This window comes from Abrus precatorius, unplaced genomic scaffold (assembly GCF_003935025.1).
Source record: "Abrus precatorius isolate BTA unplaced genomic scaffold, Abrus_2018 Scaffold6, whole genome shotgun sequence".
Lineage (NCBI taxonomy): Eukaryota > Viridiplantae > Streptophyta > Magnoliopsida > Fabales > Fabaceae > Abrus > Abrus precatorius.
This window is the reverse complement of record NW_020874406.1, coordinates 22,712,762-22,738,607: the sequence shown is the minus strand read 5'-3', so window position 1 is coordinate 22,738,607 and position 25,846 is coordinate 22,712,762. Positions and strand designations below refer to the sequence as shown.

Sequence of the window (25,846 nt, the reverse complement as noted above, 5' to 3'; positions counted from 1 at the left end):
CTCTCAAAAGAAGAAATTATTTAAACAACTGAAAATAGATCCATACCTCAATTTTAAAAATTGGCTGGCTTTCTAAAAGTTGTGGAATATACATCTGCGACAATCCACTCTACTTCCCTCAACAGAAACAACTGGCAACGAGGGAAGAACGACAAAATATACCTAAATGAAAACTACCAATATTTTAACAAAGAAAATGTCCAGTATTTAATATGGCACGTGCTAATTACAGATCTCCTAGGGCTGGCTCTTAACACGAAAAAACAAAACTAAAGTAAATGTAAAATCATCCTACACCAAATGACTTAATTTTTAGTTTGAACAAAATTACTTTTTCTGTCCAATCTTTGGCCCAGATCTCATGCTAGCTCGTCTTGCAACATCCCATGCCTTCTGAGGGGCATATACACCAAGCTGTGCAGCGAAAAATGACTCATAACCAGGTGAATCGAAAGCAAACCCCGTGTGCTTTGATATCTCACGTGGGAGTTGGGATATTGCATAGCTCCTTGCCTCAGCTGGAGTGAGCTGGTTCCCTATCTCTAGAAGCCGTTCCCTGCTGGTGCCATCACTCTCATGTCTGTGCATTTCTTGAATGATCTGATAATCGTAGGGGAAGAACCATCTCTGAACCCTGTAACCAGATGAACTGAACTGAATAAAGGCAAAAGCCCAATGGATGGAACAGAAACAGAAGAACAGTTGAACATGATTATAATAAATTTCATTTATTTTTACACCCTACCATGCTATCTGTTGCTACCATACATGCAATTGACACAAGATTCTTATTGAATCGTCATTTGTGGATCACGTGTCCATAAAATAAATTGAATGATACCGAAGTGTAAAACTAAAACATATCATGATTACAGTGAATGATCATAATACAGTATTGATTATCATCAGTTACATATCCATTAAAAATTGACTAGTTCTCGAAACTTAAACTAAGACCCTCTTGCTTTTTCGACAGGTTGAGTTAGGGTTTCAGAGACGAAAATCAGAAAAAGGAAGAACTGAATAGACAGGAAAAAGAAAAGGAGAGGCAGAAATTTAAAAAACACAAGAATTGAGGAAAAGGGAAAGACTCCCCCAACTGTTTTTCCTTACAACCGGATTCTGGTTCAATTATTGATTCTGCTCCTCTGACAGCCTGTAGTTTACTAACTCAGCTTGCTCTTATTCCTACATATGTACATGATCTAAATTCCAACTTCACCAAGTTGGGTCCTAGCAGGTTGACTCGGATAATTTAATAAAAGGCTTCACGTGAGTACGAACGATTTCCACGCAAAAGTGATTCATCATTGTGTATCTTGATCTAATGTTCTGTAATTAGATTCATGCATCCCAATAGCATAATGATATCTCCATTAATGACAAGCACAGACAGATAATGAGTCAAGAATTCTTCAACTTTGAATCTTACCCTTGGTAAACAAAGTCACAAAAGAGTGCCGCAACAGGAACAAGAATTAACATGAGGTAGAAATATAATGTACTCATCAAGACATATATGACAAAATACATATTCTCCTGCAAGTAAATGCAATAGACCAAGTTAACAGTGTTTATAAGGGGTAATAAGAAAAGTAATTTATTTATTGATAGAGGGAATTCACCTGTCGATCATAACGGGTGCTGATCCCTGAATATATAAAGACAAAAATAAACCATGCTAATATACTTCCACCAACACTAATATAGTGCCATCTTGTGATTGAATTACAAATCATAAGAAGCCGCAAGTTAACAGTTACTACAACACATGTGAAAGCCATGGTACTGACATCCCAGAGTCCAAATATCTTTCCGGCTGAATTTTTAGCACTTAAACTTGACGAACTCACAAAATAGAAGAATATTAGAGACTGGTAGATGGAAAAGTATGCCCATATAGCTACAACTCTCCATTTGAAAAAGACATTTTTTATTCCCTCTCTGTATAGTTGAGGATACTTCTTGGATAGAGATGCACTGACATCCTTGCAAAGGCACAAGGAAATAAATGAAACATGTAATCATCTAAAATAAAACAACTAATGTAACTAGTGAAGCAAGGCAATGGATACAAGGCAATGGGTACAAGCAAAAGGTGTTCTGTAGAAAAAGAAAGTCCCTATAAAAGAAAATGTAATCCTATAAGACTGGATAGAATGCGATACCTTGTCAAATAGTCCAACAATGATCACAGGCAGTGCAGTGAAGATAACATTATATAATGACTGAAACCAATCATCATAGAATCTCTGGCCAGAGAACCCAGTTTGAAAGGTAAACCAAAACTGAGTAAGAGTGAATGTGAGATTCTTGTAAAAGAAGTATGTCACCACCTGCAATAACCAATTTTTAAGGATGCTGCCAAAAAAAGAAAAGCAGCAGCTACAAAAACAATTATCTAGTTTACAAAGACACAACACCTTGCATATTCGAAGATATGACCACCGGCCATGAACAAGAAGTAAATCCTCAAGGTAACGAAACTGTGCAATAGCAAAATCACTGGCCATCACGGCCTGCATCCCCTCCAACCCACTTATACCCACACCAACATGAGCAGCTTGAATCATGCTAACATCATTGGCTCCATCACCAATGCTAAGTGTTATTTTCTGTGCACCTTTCTTAACCAAACTTGTGACCTGAAAGCATACAGAGTGATAATAAGCCAAACAACTGCATAACACCCAGCAAGTAACTCGCACTCCTTTTAAATAGGACACATTATTCAAAATTAGCTATTTTTACTTGATGTACAGTATTACCAAGAATAAAAAGGTTAGCAGAAATAACAAGTTATTTTCCTTGGTGTATGAGCTTTACCTGTGCTTTCTGTAAGGGAGAAACTCGACAGCAAACAACAGCATGGCAGTTCAAGCTCAACTTCAGTAGCATGACTCTCAAATTTGGATCCAATGCATACATTAGACATTTTCCATCAATTATAAGTGCTAATTTTGGTCCAGATAGAGAGTTAAAATAGCTCTGTGCTTCTTCAAGGCACTTCTTCAGTTCTTTATTCACTTCTTCTTTAATAAATTTTGCAATTTCCACTTGGTCACCCTATACAAATTACAAAATAATAAAACTTTAACATTCAAAATATAAGAATTATGTAAGCAAAACATAGAAAGCTAAAGCAAGGAGTTTACCCTGTCTTCAACCTCTCTAATTGCATCAGTTTCTGAACTGATAACAAACTGCTTCATCTCATTGTTTATTAAATTGCAGGCTGCAGGCAGGGTGTTAAAACACAGACAAAAAGAGTAATAACCACATTCTACTATGCATAAGTTCCAACATGCAGAAAAACTGATTCCAATCAAAGCAGACTCACCATAGGCAATATTAATGGCTGTTTCAATCTTGTCGCCTGTAAGCACCCATATTTTAATGCCAGCTCTTTGAAGAGTTTCTATGCAGGCTGGTACTCCCTCTTGAAGCTTGTCTTCTATGGCAGTGCTACCAATCAAAATGAGATCATTTTCTATGAGTTCTGCCACCTATATTATTTTCACAGATAGCAGTAAGAATACAGAATTTCGCATTTAGTGAGTGGCACACAAAATAAACTGACAATTCTGCAGCAGTAATTTATGATTTAGTGCATAGCTTTTGACAGGATTAGTGACAAAAAATCACAAAATCATGTCTAGTTGGTTTCTTTCAAAATGCAGTTCAAGAATGGAAATCATTAGAATGAAAATTCGGTTGCAAAGCTACATAGAAAGGTGAAACTAACAAGAATAGCATGGTTGTTTATTTGGATCTTTATATCATTTTCCAGCCTCTGGTTGTGTGTGGCTTGCTATCTAGTGAACAATGAGATGAATAAGTAGAGACGATTAAGAGAGGATAAGCTGCATTTTTTTTCCCTACACATTTTTCTGATATAATTCTTAAATTTTCTACTTGTTATGGTTGTATTCTTGTGTAGTTTTTACATTTTAGAGAAATCAAACAGAATTGCAAGACTCATTGAAGTGGAGAAGGTACGGATTAATTTCCTTGAGTAACCACAGGGCTACTCATGAGTCATGACCTATTGATTGAAAAATGTCTAATGTATACATGGATTCAAGTTTAAGAATGATGCTAATGAACATAAGTTTGAATTGTCATGCTGTTTCAATTGGCTAAAAGAGCATGGCCATTTCTTTGTAATCTTCAGACAGCACCACTCCAGTGAGGCTTGGTTGCAAAGATAAATATAAAATTTAGTAAATCAGCACAGTTGTTTCTTTCTATTCTATAGACTTCAGTTCAGTAAAATAATACTCATATTTTTCTTTGAAAAAAGCATGAAAATATGGAACTCTATGTTTTGTAATAATGTACTCAAAAGTTTCTACAAGTTCAAAAGGAGATTTTTAGTTCAAAAATTCTTTAAAATGAAAAGTAATAAGTTATCTGTCATAAAAAAAGAAAAGAAAAGGCAGGATAACATATAAAGAGCAGAGAACATTTGGTGCTATTTTTCTCATTCTCAATACATTAATATTTAATATCAAAAAGTTTTAAAAGCTTTTTCAAAAAACTATTACAGAATAGTAAACTTAATCAACAGCTAACCCTAGTATTTATTTCATTCTTAGTTATAAATAATTTAATTGAATAAAAAAAGACAATACAATGAATTTATATTAATATTTTGACAAATTTATATTATAAATAAATGAAATTAATGATTTTGTTAAATCTTTCTCAAATGATGGCAATCTATTGCTTTCAGAGATAAAATATTGTGGCATTTATTTATTTTTCAAACTTAAAATTTTACTTAATAATTTTTGTATAAGTAAAATTTTAATTAACATTTCTATGAGGGAAAAAAAACACTTTCTTCTTGTAGCTGAAAAGCTAGAATGCTTAGTGGAGTAGCATTTCAAAAATGCTAGTAGCTACTAATTGTGACTACTTTACCAAACAAGATTTTGGTTAAACAAGCTTTTCAGCTAGCTAAAAAGCCTTACCAAGCACATTCAAAAAATGCTGTTTCCTAAAATATTTCTGGCTTCATTAGCTTCCTTAATTTAGGAATCTGTTTCTCAAATTAAGGAGACTTAGTGGAAGACCTATTGTCATATTTTCTCCTATTTATTCTCTATATAATGTCTCTGAAAACAACCCACTATAATAAATTATACAGGGACAAGATTGGACTAGTGATGCAAACTTTTACCCAGAAATAATAATAATTTGATGGTTAATATGCACTTAAAAGATACCAGCCGAGGATAAAATGTACCTCATCTAACTTCTTTTCACGATCATGTAGAGAAGATTTGGCTTGGATGAACTTCTGATTCCAGCTTTCATAAACATCAGCATTTAATTCTTTGTAGGCCAGGCATAATGTGCGTAGTCCAGCAGATCCAAATTGTTCCAAATGCTCCCTACTAACTTTTTTTATGTCATTATAACCACCAGCTAATCTCTCATAGATTACAGTATCAGCACCCTGTGAAAACCAAGTTCATTGAAAGATATTTTCTTGGCCAAAGTCATGAAATTTGAATCTTTTACAGAAGTCTCAAGAAATTATTACCTTGCAGTATAAAACAAGCCTCCCATTTGGATAACGACATACAACAGACTGGCGCTTCCTTGTGCTATTAAGGAACAAATATTACAATTGTTGTTGAATACCTTGAAACCATAGTTATTAATAGCAGGCTATAACAGTGCTAGGGGTATTGCGGAGTGGCCACAGTCAGCTACAATTTGAATAGCTGAGCTTTTTCAAATAGCAGCCACAGCGGTGCTAAAGTAAAAACCTCAAATTTTCCCTCGAGAAAGCTTTGTTTTGAGGAAATAATTTTAGGGTCAACATTGATATTTCCCTTTCCCTTTGCAGAATTTAAAGATTTGTAATTGGTTATAATTTTCCACTCTTCTATCTACCACCCACTCTACAACCAGCAATATTGTTTGTTCTTTTTACTTTTATTGTTATTTACTTGTATATTTTTTGCTTAAGACTTGTGTCTTTTTATTTTAAATTATGAATATTTCATGAATTTTGAGTAGTTTTTAAACTGTTGAGCATTATATATACAGTATAAAATATTTAATTTGTATATAAAAATTTTAAATAGTGGCTATCCTGCTATGCGCTATTCTACTAGCGTTTTTGGCTTCGGCCTCTACAGGCTGTATCCAAAACTGATAATTATGTTTGAAACTCAGTACAAAAAGGGGGAATAAATGGTTACCTGTTGAACTCAAGCACATTCAAAATCTCATACGATACATCTTGAATTTTACCCATCTTCTCAACATGAGATTCACGAATATATATCATTGTAGGTGTGCGTCTGGCAAGGAAAAATGCTGATTAGGATCAACTGAAGCTACAATTATCTAAAAACCTAGTATCTCTATTAACAAACTGGAAGTGAAACCTCATTAACAAACTGGTAGCAAAACCAAGGAACAGGATGCCAGTGAGCTTCTAAAATGAAGGCTGAGGCTCAACTCAGATTCAGCCTTCAGAGGGTAAGATTTTAACCTCTTACTCCTTTTAATGATAGAACAAATTTTATTATAAAAAAAATGAAGAACTATTAAGGGCGAGGAAGATAAGAAGATATCCTCCTTAAACCAAAATACTAAACTATAATAAAAGCTCCAACGATATTGCAAAAATTTGATTTTGGTAGTACAAAAAGATCAGAAATTAAGAACATATCATGTACAAGCTTGCTTTCATATGATGACATTTTTAAACTTCTAGTATGTACAGTGTATCTTGCATTTATTCAACTTATGCAGTCAACCAAGAAGCACTCAGTCAACAAATTTTGGACAAGAAGAAATCCATTAAGACAGAAAAAATTACAGGGTTTTGTTTTGCATAAAGAAGCTGAACCTAATCATGTACAACTGACAGTTTATATAACATTGTCAAATTTGGATCCAGAATTCAGAATACCATATGTACACAAGAATCTCTCTTCTATATTCTGAAGTATATTAGCAGTTAACAACTTTGAAGAAGCTCAAGTAACTCCTACTCTAAACCAAGAGGACATTTTTACAATTAATTTTTTCAATTAAAGGGATGCAGTGCCTCCATCCCAACTCTATTCCTTTTTCCTTCTCATGTATAATGTGGCCACATATCTTCTCTTCATAATATACTCAGTCGTGAGAAAATTCTTTTCTAGGTCCCTCAATACAATCTCTATCACTTAATATTTATGTTTGGTAAGGAAGAATCTCACATAAGCATTTGAAATAGTAGTAGTAGGAGTAGTACCACAACAGCTATGCAGAAAATTAGAACATGGTCAAGAAGCATGAACCTGTAGAAGAAAAAACCAAAGTTCTTCGCAGCAATAACCAAAGCAGCCTCATCAGGTGATGCAGCTTGATATTTGATATTCTCCAGGGTCTCATCACCTTCAGGAAGCACAGTATGGCATATAGCAAGGCATCTGAAAAATTCCTACATAGCCAATTAAAGAAATGTTACTTTTTGCTATATAGAAACTAAATCATAGAACAAAGTTAAAAACCACATAATAATAATTGTTCTACTTTACCAAATAAACTATATACACAGTAACTTAGGAAAAAGAGTTAAGCTTATTAGCTTAATCATTTTTCTCTTCCACACTACTTTCTGCATTTGGGCCTAATGAGTTGCTAGTGCAAGATAGTGGACCTGGCCAAAACAGTGGGTAGTTTATGTGAGAAAGAAAAAGAGAGGCATGAGATATGTGGGTGGAAAAGAGGGTGAGCTGGCTAGTTAGTTATGCCAAAAGAGAGAATCGTTTGTTATATAGGGGAATGATTTGTTTAGAGGGGTATCTTTTGGAGTTAGCCAATTTGTAAGAATGGAGAGCCTCTAAGGTTCTTCAACGAAGCCAGGCTCTGAGGGTAGGGAGAGAGTCTCTCCTTGCATTTCTTCTTGTTTCAGTAATTAAATACAATCTCCCCATTTTTTTCTTCTTTCATTTGCTGCTGCTGTTCTGTGTTTCCTATTCTGATTTTTAACAAACTTAGGAAAAAGAGTTAAGCTTATTAGCTTAATCATTTTTCTCTTCCACACTACTTTCTGCATTTATTAGATTTGCAATCATCATATATACATAAACCTTTATTTTCTCTCATATTTTTCTCTTCCTATTTTAAGTAGGCAAAATTATACATTTAATCCTACAACTAATTTATTTCCTTCACTTTGATTTCTTAACTCTTAAAAGTTTCAATTTGATTCTCTAACTTTTGAACATGTTTCAAAGTCCTATTCTATTAATTATGTAACCCTGTTAATTTTTGTTTTTACTTTTTTTATCTTGTTCCTCACTCATCACATGTCAACCACCAAGCACCCAAGCTCATTAACCACCGCAAACTCCCATTGCATCACCATCTTATCCCTTTACCACCAACAACTGGACCTTAATCGCTGCTACCACAATAGTGCCCCCACCCACCACAAACCCTCAACCACTTAGCCACCCCCATAATGTCACAAAACCACCACCAACAACAAAACTCACATGCCCAAGCACCATGGAACTGTGATTCATCCCACTATTGTCACATACCAACATGTAAAACCACCAGCCACTATCGTTTTTTGCCATGCACCACCATCAAGAACCGCCCCTCACTACTGCAAACATCATGGCAAGGAGACGGAGAAGGAAGAAGAAGAACGGTGTAACAGCAGAAGATCAAAAAATTAACACAATAAACATAATTAATAGAAAAGAATTTATTTGAAAATTAGGGGACCAAAGCAAAAATAAAAAAATAATAGAGGATCATACGTATAATTTTGCCTTTTAAGTGACAATATTGGACCTACTTAATTCATGGTATAAGCATCTTAAAAGAAAACACTTGCTCTTATCTGAAAACAAGCTTTAGCAAAAGATAAAAACAGTTTAAACAACATTTATAAACTTCTCCAGTTTAGTAACTCAGAATTATGGAAACCACCCCCCCCCCCCCAAAAAAAAAATAGAAGACCTGATTATTACAAATCAAGCAGGGTCATGATATTCCTTCTTTTACCATAAATAAACAAGCTAGATTGAAAGCATAATTAAACTGCTGTAACTAGTTCAAGAAAAATGATTGACCTTGCAGCTATCAGGATTCGGCTCATTCCTCCAAGCTCCTCTCATAAGCCTAGCATCATCAAAATTAAAACCCTTTTCTCGCACTGCATTGGGTGACATATTTTCCTGAAGAGAAAGAATAATTATTTTATAATCATGATCTGTTCACTACTTCCATTCAATGAAATGCATGTTACCTCAAGTTTTAAGCCACTACGCTCTGCTATTTTCTTCTCAATTTCAGTCACGCCATTTCCATAGATGTCTCCTCCAATTGAACACTTAAAGAACTCCATTAAGTTTCTAGTCAGAGTCCCAGTTTTGTCTGAGAAAATGTACTCCACCTATTCAAATCAGTAAGTAAAACTGCATAATGCAACTCAGCAATGAGAAATAATACGGACAAGAACTAATAAACTGATAGAAATTTCAATAGCATTTTCTTTTCCTATATATACACATACAATTTTTTTCTCCAAAACGATATACTGAACCAAATGCACACTTAATAATTAGCTTTATTTTTATCACGAACAATATACAATTTGTGCAGAGAGGGGAGAAAAAGGAGAGACTAGAAAGGAGAAAGCAGAAAGAATGATTTAATACTGGAAAGGACAGCAACAATCTATCAAAGGCTACTAGCAACAATGTTAATTTTATGAAACGAATTCTCTCATGTACAAATGCTAAAAGGAAGACACCTTAGGATAAACGTAAAAAGGTCCCGTATAAAGAAGTCATATCTATTCCACTATTGGGCAATGAAGTTGATAAACAAGACCCACAATGTCTTGATTTGTCAGGGTTAAAGTCAGTCAGTTCATCAGGAAAAGATGTTTGGGTTGAATTTGCTCCAAATAAGCATAGTAAGAAAAAGGTGGAAAAGAATCTTCAGATATTAAACACTACAATATTTACAGGGCATTAAGGCTACAGAGCAGGGGAAATAGTTCATTTCTCACCAGTCAAGTTCACATGTACATATTCAGGGGCATTTCTTTAGTATTTTAGAAAGATAAATCTTTGATAAACTATGCTAGTTAGGGGCCCCTAAGTAATGCTAATAGCAGGCCCCATGGGGTGTGGATGGGAATGGAAAGGGGCACAGCGTGCATCGCAGAGGATTTGAACACCCCCCCACCCCTTCCCACATCTCTACCAACTAAACTGGCTCAATTGTCTTTCTGTCTTACCTGCCCAAGTTCTTCATTCAGATTTGAAGTTCTGGCCAATGCTGGGGTATTAGTTTCATAATGGTACATGTGCAAGTCCTTGTTGATAAATTGAGTGGACTGAATAAATTTGATCATCTGACACAATAATCAAAAGTAAAATTTCCCCTTCATCAAGACAATGGCATTTCAAGGACATATAAATTTTGGCTTAGACACAAACCTCTATCGATACATACAGTGAAATGGGAATAATTGTTGAGTATAAAGTGATGAGGGTAAACATAGTGAGAAGGAAAACCTGAAAAAAAAGGGAAGCAGAATCAATAGACAATAAGTCAAGAGGAAAAGAAAGAAAAGAGATGACCATTCATCTCAATGGAGAAATATATATTACCAAAAATCTGTTTCTTGGGTTGAACTGTGCTGAGCCCTCCTCTGATGAATCAAGATGTAAATAGAAATACTTCTTGTTTACAAAGATAGCACTGCAAAATACACAAATCCAAGAACATTAGTCACAAACAATAATAATAATAATAATAATAATAATAATAATAATAATAATAACAAACAATAAATCTAATGCAGAGAGTAAATAAAGCTAGCTCCATCGCCATCCCAATAGTTTGCTAAGACAAGTAGCCCACAAAATATTAACAGCAATTGGAAGAGGGTCCATGCCAAGCAAACTAATTGTTTTTACTCACGCACCTGCCTACAGCTCCAATAAAACACATCACAAAGAGAGTTGCAAATAGAGCAAGTATGAGCTTGTCAAGCTTCCTCTCCAACGTGCTTCTTTTGGAAGGAACATTCATAGCATTCATCATTACCTGCAATGTATTCCAAATGTCTGTAAAACAGTGTCCCTGAACAATCACAGAAGGAAACACACGGTAACAAGCAGAAAAACAACTAAATTAACTTCTTAAGCAAATAAAACCCAAATTATTTCATACAACTCAGGCCAAGAATCTAAGTTAATCAACATTTTCAAATCAAGAGCTCAGACAAATAGAACAGCAGTCAACACCACCAAATGACAAGAAAAGTGAAATAAAACCCACAAGTGGTGGTCAGAATTTTAGGGTACTGTTGCTATAAACAGGCAAATCAATGCGCATACATCAAAACAACCCTGAAGTGAATTATAAGTTATTTTCTTCTTTCCACATAACCCCTGCATCAAAAAAGATATCCACAAAAATTTTGTATCTTTCATGCCACATTTGAAAACATGAAATGCTAATGACATTTATGATAGCATCAAACAGGTAAACAACAATAGCAATTTGTCATTAGTTAAACATTTCAGCAATCAAAGCATTACTACAATTACATGTTTATACTATCTTTGCCTAAATGATATATCAGGGATTAGAATATTGATAGAGGTATCAATGTATCAATAATAAGGCAGTATTTCAAGAAACCTTTGTTTCATGTCCTGTAAAAATAACAACCCCAACAATATACTCTGTATTCCTGAGACTGCATCCCTGAAAGGCATGAAATTTCAATATGTCAATACCACTTGGATTCATAACTAGTAGACAAAACACAAGTATCTGTCAATGATAAAAAGTAATATATGATATTCAAAACAAATCCAACAAAGAAAATGAATTTCATAAGTCCTACCAACTTCAACAATTATGACCATATATAATGAATGATCATAAAGCTCATAACAAACAATGAGTAAAAAAACATAACATACTCGCAACAAAAGCTGACTTGGACTAACAGGAAATGTTTGGTTTTGAATTATAAGATTTCCAGAGAAGGTATACAATGAATTGTTTGGTTGTTCACACCGAATTTCACCTGCAAGTAGTTAAAAAAATACATGTCATTCAGAATTTAGAAAAAAAGAACCACAATCGAATTTTGCAAAAATAATGAGAATTGACAGTCTTCAATCTGATATTGATTGTGCCAAACACGGACTTTAGATAATCTCACTAAAGAATTAATAGGACATACATCATTTCTTAAAAGCCATACAAAGTTCTAGGACTATCACAATTCAGGAGTTTCTAAAAATATAGGAAAAAATAACCAGAATAATTAACAAGTCAATACATAAATAGTAGGAGAAAAAATAAGAAATTGATAGAGTCAATGTTCAGCCAAGAAGAGACACCATGTGAGAATATTTCTAGATTTATGGGAACATAGCAACAGAATAGTGACTGGATTAGCTCCCTGATGATGATATTGCTATGATAACAAATTGAAATAGAGTTTCCCTAGGCCAGACATTGATATCTTCTTTATAGTGTGATGGTGATCAATCAGGGAGCTAATTGGGAGCTAACTTGCATCCTAATCACTAGCTAACAATCAGCAATCATCATAACTACAGTTGACAGCATGATAATATTTTAAACATAAAAGCTAATATTTCTAACAGATCAACAATACTAATATATCATTACACAAACCATCCTACAAAAAAAAAGAGGATGCCACTTGAAAAGATGATGTTTTCTATAGCCATACATATTAATTTGGGTAGCAAAATTAATCAAATCTATAGGCAGTCCATAATAATGATTCATACATAGTGGCCTGATTTAAAGGGAATTCTTGTACTCAACTGCTCAGATGGATGAGCCAAACAATGTTGACATGAGAAGAATAATATTTTTTGTCAATGATGTACACTAAAACTTGAATAACAAATCAAATGCAAATCTAGGATCACAGCAGATATAATTTATAAATAAGGTTGGTGGCACTAAAAAATCTTAATTCTTAGGTCAGTCAAAAAAAATTAAACCTTTGAACTCAGATGCCTTCTCTGGAGTCAGGTAATCCCAAGTCCTTTCTAATGCTTTTCTAATCTTCAAATTGGTTTCACCATCTAAATTAGCAGTCTATCACCCAAAACCCTGGATTAATAAACAGTAGTGACTGCTAAAGAATGTCAAGACAACACTCATTTTCAGATTGAAGCAAATGAAAAAACCTCAATGTAGCAGACACCATCTACATTTGTGCTAGCCAGGAAAAGAAGATCTGCAGGAAAGAATCCATCATGCTTAACCTGCAACAAAGAACAAAGTTGGACTTAAGAGTTAAAAACTGCATTGTCAATAGAAACAGCCACAATGATACCATCACACGCAGCTCGAGATAACAAATCAGATTACAAATCTGCAAACCATACCAAACTAACAAGTACAATTAAAAATTCAGATTGACAAAATAAAATTGGTTATAGGAGAAGAATTAGTTGATTTCCCCAGTCAGTTTTTCTAAGACCAGTAAAAAGGAAAGCTCCTAAAAAATATTTCAGCCCGGACGGCAAATGTTTTGCAAGAAAAAAATACTATTCATTCAGAAAGTCACTTCGATATCCAAATAAAATACTGCATAAGTGTACATTAACAAGACTTCCAACCACATCACACACAGGCATGAACAGAAAAGGGGAATTAGAGAGATAGAACATCATTCTCCGGTGGAGTTTGGAAGAACTTATGAAAACAGTTTATGATTCTCAAAAGCATTTTTGTACAACAAATCAAAATAAACTTTTTACCTTTTTGGTGCTTGCTGTGGTACCTATAAACTTGAAAGGGTATTCTATACTCTCTTTAGATTAACAGTTGTGATTCCTTTAATATCTTAAATATGAGAGGGCATTAACGTCTTTTTCAACTATACCACTAACTCCATTATCTATCCATATAAAATTAACAATTAAGATTGTTCCATATGTAAGAAAGGGTACCAAACCCTCTCACTTAACCAGGGTATCATAGATTTTACCTTTTTAATTAGGTTCATGTTCAAATTTATGTCATGAGTTTTCATGCGATAAGAGCTTATTGAATCATTGCTTAATTGAGCTGCTCATCCCAACACATCCATATTCATATTGAATCACACAAATCTGGAACAACAATTGTTATCTAGCAATTGGCTAGTGATGATGAAAAGGGATTTCTCTGGAAGGTAATGAGAACTTTATCAAATGTAGAAAAATAGCATTATTTTGAACATGTGAAGGAAGATAGGAAGATTGCAGCCAAAAAACATGATAATCAACATAAGATCTGAAAGCATTCAATCTATTTTGTCATAGAGTTCCTTATAAGCACCAGTTTAAAATGTAAAATAAATCTTGACATATACTACACGCACCTTTACAATGTCACCAACTTGCAACTTTTTCCAGGGTATAGCTACCCACTTTTGATCTTGCAAAACATCTATCATATTATTATTCACAGCCATGTCATTTTGAAAACGCTTCTGTTTTACACAATTAAAGCAAATATATCAGAAACAGGAATAGACACAATACTACTGCCATAATCAAATATAACAAATGTGGGCAATATCCAACTAAGGATGCCATCAGAAAAATTCAAGGAATGAAGTCATAACCATATTTATTTTCATATAAATAATAAATTCATTAAGATGAAGCATCGGAACTACATGCAATTTAGAGCATAGGGGATACTACGTAATGAAAAGGGGAAAATAAAAAAAACAAAGAAAAATAAAGCATGAGGAAAGTTGTCCAATAACTCTGCATATGTCAAGGAAAACCCTTAGTTATTGACAAACTTTCAAGTAAACTGTATACAATGTTTATTTCTACATAATTATCCATCAAAACTCTCATATAAGATCTGTAGTTGGACTTTCCAGCAAAAACAACTACCAGAAAGATGACACCTGAATTCCCTTACGGTGGCCCAAGATTTACAAAAACATATAGAAAAGACAGTGCAAGTGCGAGAGTAAATTGCATTCTCACCCAGTCCTCAAAAGCTTCCTTAATAAGAGAGAGGAGAAGCACCAGAGATAGAGGAAGCACATTAGTTATTGGAGACACAGGGCTGCAACATCAGATATTATGCAGTAGCTAATTAAGCTTATTCACTTTTTTGTGCAATAATTAGACTTGTATTAAATTACAAAATATAAATTTTTGGAAAAAATTCATACAAACAGATCAAGAACATATTACTTATTAATCACCATTGCAATCATTAAAGGAAGACACAAAAGCATAAAACAAGTGCAAGATAAACAGGACAAAGTAACAAACCATATTATAAATTTAATGAGCAAGATACAACTAAAATAATAAAATGCTAAAAGCTGTTACTTTCAACAAGACATCAAAGAAGGCTTCAAATAGATCATTTCACTTTGTACAACTGTAGCTGAATTAATAATTTGTCAACTTGAATACTCAAGTGGTCAAGCACTAACAAAAAAAAAAAAAAAACAAAAATAGAGAAAGTCCAAATCAAATATGAAGCATTATATGATAGAAACATTGGCACTGACTGTACAAACATCATGAAAGCCCAAGTTTAAGGATAAAAATATCTTAAAATACTGCTTCTTTCAAATAAGAGTTAAATAACTGGAAAAGCTAGCACAAATTGCCTAGAAGATAATAGGTCAACTGAAGAAAATAAAGTGTTCCCATCCCCTCTGGTCAGTATACTACTCTTTTCTTACAAATAAGCTTGCAAATAGAAAAGGCAATCTTTTAACTGTGAGCTAAACTAGCATTGATATACCTGATAGGTGTGGTTGACAAAATTGAGATCGTAAGAAAGTAGAGATTAGCAACCCGCCTGAACTGTAACAAAAACAGGAATTTACATCTTCAGTTAAAGAAAAGCATTGGTGTGTTGGCAACAGACTGAACACATTAGCTCATCATACACATACACATTTACCCTCAACCAGCAATAAATTGATTTTAAGACAAAAGAAGTAATAAATTATTTTGGGGACATATTGCTTTAACTACTCTACACATATGTTAAAGCAAGACATAAAAGCCATTTTCTTCTTGCACAAATAAATAAAAAATCCATTTGAGTACACCAACATGATTTTGCAGTTTGCATAAATACTGATGGAAAGAATGCTAATTTAAGAGAATTGAATTATAAAAAGAGATGGAAAAATGTATATGGTCAGCAATTTACAGAGTACCTTAAACAATCCTGAAGGCACACACATCATCTACTTAGAACCAACCAAAATTATTTAATTATTTATTTAAAAATAGAATCATAAAAATTGTAATAAATGCTCAAATATATGAAATAGTATAGACAAGAGATATGTCATCTGCAAGAGTAGACGTGTACTATGAAAGTCTGGTGAGAAATATCGCTGCCAAACAGCACAAGCTTTTACATATGGCAGGCAAAGCTTCTTTTTTCTTTTTCTCAAAATGGAAATCAAATGCATCTCATATACTCTCAAGAATAAAAATGCTTAAAAGTAATTTACCTGTTCAAACAATCCTTTTGGCAGAAAAGTGAAAAAGTTGTACTTTGTAGTTGATATTGAATTCCCCTGACATAATAATAAATATTAATTGACCAAACTTTTCAAATCAAGGTATGTGAAATATTCAATATAATATTACATAAGAAGCAGAAATTCCCAATTTCATGAAGTTGCAGACAGAATATTAACTTAGCTATTTAATTAAAACATAAAGGAAAATTTTGATTCGATATAACTAACTAGCTGTAAATAAGACTCCAAGACAGCTCACTTGACCACGACAAACTGGTAAACTAGGCTAAAGTCAAAGTATATGAACTATGAAGTACATTTATAGTTAAACATTTTTATTCTACAAATGTCTGGCTCATGAACAAAATGGCATCATTAGACACGACATCTTTATATGAAGGTCTTTGATCCAACATTATATGAAAGGTTCAAGGCTTCAAACAGGTAGAAACCTAATTACCTTCTCTTGGAAAATGGGAATTCAGTCAGCAATAGGCTACTTCACAAGATTCCAACATCTCTCATACCAATTCACCATTTATTAACATGAGTTTAAAATTTCCAATAAAACCTATGAATGCACACTTGCTAGTTCTACCCGCCTTTAGAATAAATTTTCGCATTTTTTTATTTCATTATTTAATTTGAAAAAAAAAAAAAAAAGATGGCTCCTATCCCAACCTTATAAAGGGAAGGAAGAAAGTCAAAATCAAACAATCCTGATCGTTTTTTATTTCTTGTTTCCATTTTGTTGTATCTTGCTTAGCTTCAACAAAAGTTAATCTGTCTGTACGCAGGCATATCTCTGTCTCTTTTTATTTAAATGAAATGCCATTCCTCAGTCAATTCCCATTCAGTGCGTTAGATTATCTTCTTTCAAATGATAAGTTCAGTGAAACAGCAAAATACAAAAAAAAAAAAAAAAAAAATACTAAAAATTAATTTTAACAATAAATAATATTTCACATAGAACTCGTCTAATTCATAGACATAATGGCCTTCCATTCTCAAATACAATTTATACAGTTATGAGCATCAACAGCATAACTCCACCGATAAAATCTTAAACTTAAATAGCTTTGCTTTCCTCACTCAACAAAATTGCTCAATTTCAAACAATAAATCTATCCTTAACTCCTGTACTTCCATCAACAATTGACGAATTTCAAGTAAACAGTTACAGTTCTAGTATTGCTCGATGATTCTCTTAGCAACGAAAACGGAAAAGATAACAGAGAGGGAAATGCGTGACTGGAAAGCGAACCTTAAACCGAACGGGAAGATTGGCTTGGCGATCGTTGCAGAAGATGGTGCGGTGACCAGGCGCTTGAGGCTGAACTCGGCCGAGTCGAATCGACCGAGACGAAGAGATTCGGTGGCTCATTGTGGAACTCGATCTCACAGAGAGAGAAATAAGATAACGGTTGAGATCTTCTATCCCATGCGTTTTTCCCAATTCAACAGTCCCTTCCTTCCGTTTCAAATTTCAACTCCTTTCTCTTTTCTGCGGCTAAGTGCTAACTGCTGCCAATATGCTCCCCCTAAATTTTCTTGTTCCCATTTTTGCCCTTTGCTTTGGGTTGGTTTTGCTTCCACTTCCGAACCCGCGTTGGTGTTCGTGCTCTGCTTTTCCTTTTTCGCGCTTCCCGGACAAGGTGCGTGTATCACGCGCGCACCTTCCCGGGTTTCAAATTACATTTATGCGATTCCTTTGTATTCACTAAAAACAATAAAAATTATATTTAATTACATTATATTAAAATCATATTTTACAATTTTAATTTAAAATTAATTTTATAATTATAAATAATTGTAATCTTTAAAAAAAAAACTCAGTTTTATTTTTATTTATTTATTCATTATAGAAATAAATTCTAAAATGACTATAAAAAATGTATAATACATTTATAAAAAAAGATTATTAAATATATTTTAAACTTTTGTATTAAAACTTTAAACTAAAGAGAAAGAAGTAAAGATGAAGTGAAAAATATGATAATTGGTGACGTTGTTGTTGTATGTGTATGAGCTGAGCAGTGAACATATCATTTTTGGATTATAGAATAAAGCAGTGGGGAAAAGGACGCGAGAGGAAAGAGCGTGGAAATGGTTGCGAAGTGAGGTGCCACGTAGAAATTCCGTTACAGAGAACCCCTTGTGACTTGTGTTCATTAACATTATTATATCATGTTATGATTATGATGTTACGTTTTTGTTATGCAATGTTAATGCAAGTAGAAAGTTGAAGATGATGAAACGACAAAGTTATTGTCCCGTTGCGGTTTTATTAAGACTGCTGCCATTTGAAAGAGCCACTGTCAATTGTTTGACCGTAAATTCTTTGACTAAAATTTGACACTGTATAGTCTATCCATCTTAAAATATACTAATACATAAATTAAAAGTTCAATCAATTGTACCATCTGTATTCAATTTTTTCCTTTTTAATATAATTTCATTGTCAAATATCTTTTATTTGTCACAAGTGTATAAAAAAATATTTAAAAATTAAAATATATAATTAAAAGATATTAATTAATATTGTCTTAAATATTTTAAAAATATAAATAAAATATAAAAATATATACCGTTAATTTTTTTAAGTATCAATATTTTATTAAGATAAAATTAAATTACAAGAAATAATCTAATTTATTATATTTCTAAAAAATTAATAATTATTGTCAAAATATTATTAATTTAATTTATATACACAGCTGAACTTTTTAAAAACTTTATTATTAACCACTTAAAATTAAAAAATGATATTTAATAGAATTAAAGACAAAAATTATTATAAAATAAGTTTTTTTTCCATTTGTTTCATTTAAAAAAATTAACGCATGATAAAAAAAAAAAACTTAAAGAATTATTATACTAACTTAAATCACCAACAATTTTATCTCAGCAATCCTACTTAACCATATCATATCTTAGTGAAATAAATTTTATTAAAAATTAGTCTTTTTTAATTTTAATGTTAAATTTAATTTTAAAGATAATATATATATATATATATATATATATATATATATATTGAGAAGATTTCAAATATTTTATCCTGTTACAACTTCATATTTGCTTAATTTATTTTTTATAGTTTTTAAACTAAGACTCTTAAATGTTGTATTTATAAATGTCATTGATTTTGTTTACATTATTAAACCTAAATTCATAGATAAATCAAATAAAGATAAAATAATTTAACATTTATTATTTCTGCTTAGCGCAATGCGATGCATTTTTTTAATTAGAATCAAAAGTTAACTTCAACGATTTGCAATAACCTTTAATATCAATATGTATTGTATAGGGTACTAAAATAAAATTTTGATTTTGATTGAAATAAACTATTAAAATCACTTATGAGATACTACACTTAAAATTTATCCTTTTATTTTATTTTAAAATTTAAACGGATTCAATAATTTAGAAAATAAAAAATAGCTTAAACACACAAAACTATAAATAAGTATAATTTATTTTATAAAAAAATTATTACTATTTTATTTAATGAGTAATTAATGTATTTACTATAATTTCTAATCATGAAATGTCAAGTCCTTTTGGTGTTTGTGAATTCATGACAACTTTGTCTAATCATCACATCTAATTCAATCAAATATCAATTATACTATTATGATAGTCGTCAAAGACTTGAAAAAATAATAATCATAAATGTAGGCTCAATTAATATTTGGAACTATTTAATAAACAATTTCAGATTAAAATATTACTACTAGCATAGATAAATAAAGTTTAATATAACTAATACATAACTAGTTTTTTTAAACATACTGACCAGAATATAATTATTGATAGATATGTAAGACTTTAATAAAAATTTGAAGCCCGTTTGGTTTATTTTCATGATTTAAAAGGACTGATATTTTCCGTGCCTAAAATATACCTTTAATGACTAAAAATCCTAATATAAAAGCATTGAATGTAAAACTATTCTCTCACACCTTAGTGTTTATTTAGACGATAAAATTAAAAACATTAAGCATCACAAATTTTACATTGAGGGTGAATAAAAAGTTAACATGAGATTAAAATTGTAAATTAAATTGAAAGTTTGTTAGAGATTATTTGCAAAGAAATTTTGAAGAAAAAAGGAAAGAAAAATATATTTTGTATTTTAAGTAAATACATCTAAAATTAATATTTTTTTAAAAAATATATAAATTGATAAATTAAAATAAATTAAATATATTATTTATCCATTTATTATAATATTTTTAGTTTAAAATAAAAAAAAATATATTTTTCACTCTTTCCTTCAAATTTTTCCTTTTTAAATATATCTTTAGAGAATTGGTAGTGTATATGATGATCAAACAATAATAATAGTTAAAAGATGACAATAATAATAATAGTGTGAGAGCATTGTTATTAATTATAAAAAAGTAAAAAACTTAGATAGTACAAGTTTTATTAATTTAATTAATATCTCGAGTATGCTTAGGAATATCTCAAGTTTTAGAAGAACTAACGTCTTCTTGAATATTACGAAACTGAATAAAAACAAATAAAAGACAATAAAATAACCGTTGGCAAAAGAAAACTTAAATCTCAAATCAAATTCATCCAAAAACATATAGAGTGCATCATTGTAGCACTTGCAAGAACAAGTGCTAAATATTTTTTCTTTTCTTTTCTTTTTTTTTGGTCAACACCCTTATGGTTTGATCTTTGATGGTCACAACACTAAAAAAAAGTTTTGTTCCAACATTATTTCTTCCACAATTTTTATAAAATTTAGGTGCAAGAAGTGTTGTTGATGTTATTTTTAATTAAAATTAAAGTTTTATCTCAATGATATGTGTTAATTTTTTTATGTTGGTATGTTGTTTTTTTTTTTTTTTTTGATGATATGGTATGTTGGTTTTTATTACTAACTTTTATGTTATAGAATATAAAGATAAAACTCTAATTATGATTAAAGTAAATGATTTTAACTTCTTTCCAACTTTAAACTAAATACATTAAAAAGAATAACGTTTTTTAAAATTTATCTAAACAAATTAATAAGACACTCCTCACGATTACACGAAATTTATGTATATATAAAAAAAATTAAGTGTATTATTTTGAAAATTTTATATGAAATACACTTGGTGAATTTGTTGGAAAAAAAACCATGTAATTTATTTTTTCAAAAATTATATCACGAGATAGTTTTAGAGAATATAAAATCAAAACATGTTCAAAATAGGATCAATCCTTTCTGTGTGCATCCATTTATCTGAGTGATTAAAGTTGTTAAATTAACATATAATTAAATATTACTATCTTATTCATCTTACATAGTGTCCTAAAAATATATAAGAAATATAATGATAAATTAGACATCAATGAATCAATTAACACAACTCTTCCCCCTCCCCAAAATTAAAGGATGTTGACCCTTTCAATATGAGATTCCTTTATCTTCTCAAAGGAACTATTTCCTAACGCAAATACATCTCGATAGCAATAAAAAAAATTGAAAAATTAGTTAAAAAATCATCATAACCTAATTAACAATCTATGGCAGCCAGTTCTCACTGTTTTCTTGTTTCATTAACTATTTTTTGTTTTAAAATATACGATCTAACAACAAAATCTATAGAAAATTGACAAGTTCCAGATAAACACAGCAAATAAATTCACTCTATTATTTATCAAGTTCTAAGCCTATATATATATATATATATATATATATATATATAACACCAAAAATGAAGTTGAAATTTAGGTTAGTCGAATCAGTAAGCACATCTAATAGCTGAAACAATTGAATAGCTAAGGAGTTATATCATGATTTTTTTTTAAATAATATCAAAGATCTGGAATTTTTTTAATATAATAATATTAAAATAATAAATATAATCTACTACTGTATTAAGTAGCTGTTTTGATTATAAGATCTTATTTAATATTATTCTTAAAATACTTTTAGTAAATATTAATAACAATATAATAGACATAAGTGAACTAATGAAATTTGATTAAATTTCATGAAGAATGAATGAGATGTAAAGTCTTCGTATCCACGATATATTAAATCAATTCAACATGAAAACATCAGAGTTCAATCACATTAAACAGTGTAAAATTTATTTTATTAAACTCAACTTTACATAATTTTAAAACAACACAAGCTTATTAATCTAGATAGAGGATGTACCAAACGTATATTCTTTTTTATTTTTTTACAATACCTTTTACATGACTTAAATAAATTTGTAGTTCTTATAAATATTGTTATTTTGAATTTGGTTTTTATAAAAAAATTTATTCTTTTTCATAACTTTATTTTAATATTTAGTCTTCATAAACATAATTTTTTAACTCTTTTAAAATATTAAGAACTAAATACTAACAAAATTTTTGTATAACAACCAAAGCATGAAAGTTAAATTAAGAAAATGATTTATAATTACTTTCATGATTGAATTTAAAAAAAAAAATTATGATTTCTAAATCAATTTTAAAAAATATAAAATTGCTTTCAGATATTAAATTTAAAAATTCACAATAAAAAATACAGTACAGTGAAAAAAAGTGATACAAATGACAATCATTTCAATTTATGGGGAGAAAAACTATTGTCCTTGTCCCTTTGATAATATTTTTGGGCCGGGTTAATGCCCAAGCCCATACATCAGAGGGCAAAAGACAGAGAATCCAATGATCCATAAAAGTATATGCCAAGGTTAAGGTTGTTGTTCATCAACACCAACCAAAAAAAAAAAAGAGAGAAAGAAAGAAAGGTTGTTGTCTTTGTTCCCCTTCCAAACGATAATAACATAAAACCCAATAAGCTTCATGTTGTGTCCCAAATGGCAGTAGCTACTTCAGCTACAGCAACACTGATCAATCTCACGCGCCCTCCCCACTCCAAGCTTCGCCACTTCTCAACAAACAATGTTCCCTCTCCTTACCAACCCCTTTATTATTCCGGATTCTATCACAACCATCGTTCAAAGCCCATCATCATCAATTGCCATGGCAAGGTGTATATATATATTTATATATAACATAATATGATATGGGATATTTGTTTTCTTCGTGCATACCTGAAAAGTGACCCAATTGTTTTTCAAATTTGGTTCTCTTTTTTTATTTAACCTTTCTCGGTTCTTAAGTTGAATAGCTCAAGTGGGGGAGATGCATATGAGATGGATGAAGCGGGTTTTGATGACTATGATGGGGTTGACGAGGGTGATGAGGATGAGGATGATGCAGAGAGCAGTGTGGATTTGTTGATCAGATTCTTGCAGAGCATGTTCAAGAAGGTTTCAAAGCGGGCTAAGAAGGCCTCTCGCTCTGTTTTGCCCACAGTGATATCGCCCCAGCTTGTGAGTTTCCCTTTTTGTTCATTGCTTGTGACCTTTCATTTCAAATGGGAATCATCAATTTTCTTACTTTTTAGTTTTATTGTAGCTACCAAATTATGTTTCAAGTTAGTTGATTAGCGGTCCCGGATAATTACTGGATCTTGCTAAATATTGATTAAGGAATTTATAAATAAAATTTTTTTATTGTAAATTATGTCCAGATGCTTAAACAAATCATAGTGAGAGTGTATTAATAAGAAATTTTAATAAAAAAGATTTTACATTGTATCCGAAAGAAAAAATTATGTGTATCACCAATTATTGGTTGATTGTTGAATATTGCTTCGAGCTGTAGCTTAGAAGTATCCTTCTTTTTCTTTTTGCCCCCCTTATTATTAACTTTGTAATAATTTTTGGCAATGGTTCTATTAATTTAAACTTGTCTTATGCAGTTATACTTTTCAAGTTTCAATTTTCGAAATTAGGTGTAATTTGGTTTTTGATCGAGCTTAGTCTTGTAATTTATGAGATCCTCTCATGTTAGAAGATAGAACGAGAATGCCATGTCTTAATTTGGTTTTTCATCGAGCTTAGTCATGTAATTTACGAGATTCTCTAATGTGACAATGCCATGTTATTGAATTCTTAAACCCTTCAAGTCTTACTCAAGCCAAATTAGTGGTTAAAATCATAACCTTCTTTCTCTCTCTTAAAAACTCATCAGAAAAGAAGCTGAAGACACGTATTCAAATGCTGAATGTACCTTTGATTTCTTTTCTGAAAACTCATGTACTGGGAATTAATATTTGAATTTATCATTGGGTGCTCTCTTATATCTTTCCATGTGAATGGGGAAATTCAGGTTTCTTTTGCGGTTGATGGGACTCTGCTACTTGCTTCACTTTCTATTGTCAAAGCACTTCTTGAGGTATTGCTTCCCCTTGTTATAAACCCTGCTTGAATTGAGAAATAGATCTTCTTGGGTTGAATTTTCATATGCCTTGTCATGGGAAAATCTCATGTTTGTGAATCAAGCCTTTTCCTGAGGTGTAAATAAGAGATATGTCGGTAGTTTACAATAAAGCGTGTCCAAATAATATTTCTCTTACACTATCTAGGGGGAAAATGTGCATTTTGTCTTATTTATTTTACACAACTAGAATCTCATTTTTGCAGAATTCATGTATTGAAATGTTATTTGCATCTTAATTACTAACAAATGATGGATGTAGGTGACCATATAGGTGGAACAGGCTTTAGATTATTCTTATGTTTCAGGGCTTGGAAAACATAAATTTGTGATCATAGAATATACATGCAAGGCTGAACTGTGGTTTTGGAGTATCTCAGTATTTCCATAGTAAAATTCTTAGCTTTATAATTGGGAAATTGATTATCAAGTGGTGAATATTGACCATGAATCATAGGTTATCTGCACACTTGGAGGCACTGTATTTGCTGCAATTCTGGTTCTGCGTGTAATTTGGGCGGCAGTTTCTTACTTTCAGTCAAGTGGGAATAGCTTCAATCAAAGGGGGAATTCCTTTGGTGCCGTTGCCTAAAACTTTCTTTGAATTTATTAAACAAAAGATGGCCTTTGTAAGTTTAGGTTGATGGCAATTTTCTTATAAAGCAGAAATGGAATTTTCTTGGGGTACATATTTGATTCTGTTGATTATAAATTGTTTATGTATGCATTCAGATGAACACGAATATACATGGAATAATTCGATGTTATATTATTTTATTGTTTGAACGATGCAATTCTAATTTCTCTGATTATTGATTTGGCAGACCGTTTTCTGGAGTTATAATTGTATTTTTAATGCAATCCAATGCAATATTCCATATCAGACTAAAATTTGTTAGCAGTAAGTAAGGCTTTAATCTATATTCACCCACTTAGAAATAACTAGGGTTAATATTAACAAGATGTTAAAAGAAAAACTAAATTTTTTATGCAATT

The 25,846-nt window shown here is 31.5% G+C and overlaps 2 protein-coding genes across 2 annotated transcripts; one reads left to right on the top strand and one right to left on the bottom strand.

Annotated features, from left to right (window-relative positions):
* Nucleotides 1–71: 71 nt before the first annotated feature.
* LOC113869174 (phospholipid-transporting ATPase 3-like) lies at nt 72–18,099 on the bottom strand. Its single transcript, XM_027505373.1, has 27 exons — nt 17,820–18,099; nt 16,544–16,609; nt 15,817–15,878; nt 15,039–15,120; nt 14,414–14,524; nt 13,233–13,310; nt 13,044–13,140; nt 11,979–12,085; nt 11,692–11,757; nt 10,970–11,091; nt 10,653–10,743; nt 10,479–10,556; nt 10,277–10,393; nt 9,278–9,424; nt 9,102–9,206; nt 7,311–7,453; nt 6,219–6,320; nt 5,552–5,615; nt 5,252–5,464; nt 3,341–3,506; nt 3,156–3,235; nt 2,827–3,066; nt 2,424–2,645; nt 2,169–2,336; nt 1,626–1,988; nt 1,433–1,539; nt 72–634 (listed from the first exon to the last, which is right to left on the bottom strand). The coding sequence occupies exons 1-27, from the start codon at nt 17,937–17,939 to the stop codon at nt 328–330; spliced, it is 3,624 nt and encodes a 1,207-aa protein (XP_027361174.1). The 5' UTR covers nt 17,940–18,099; the 3' UTR covers nt 72–327.
* Nucleotides 18,100–23,348: 5,249 nt separating this feature from the next.
* On the top strand, nt 23,349–25,640 carry LOC113869687 (protein SHORT HYPOCOTYL IN WHITE LIGHT 1). Its single transcript, XM_027506137.1, has 4 exons — nt 23,349–23,556; nt 23,689–23,901; nt 24,743–24,808; nt 25,308–25,640. Exons 1-4 carry the CDS (start codon nt 23,383–23,385, stop codon nt 25,440–25,442), a joined length of 588 nt encoding a protein of 195 aa, XP_027361938.1. The 5' UTR covers nt 23,349–23,382; the 3' UTR covers nt 25,443–25,640.
* Nucleotides 25,641–25,846: the final 206 nt, after the last annotated feature.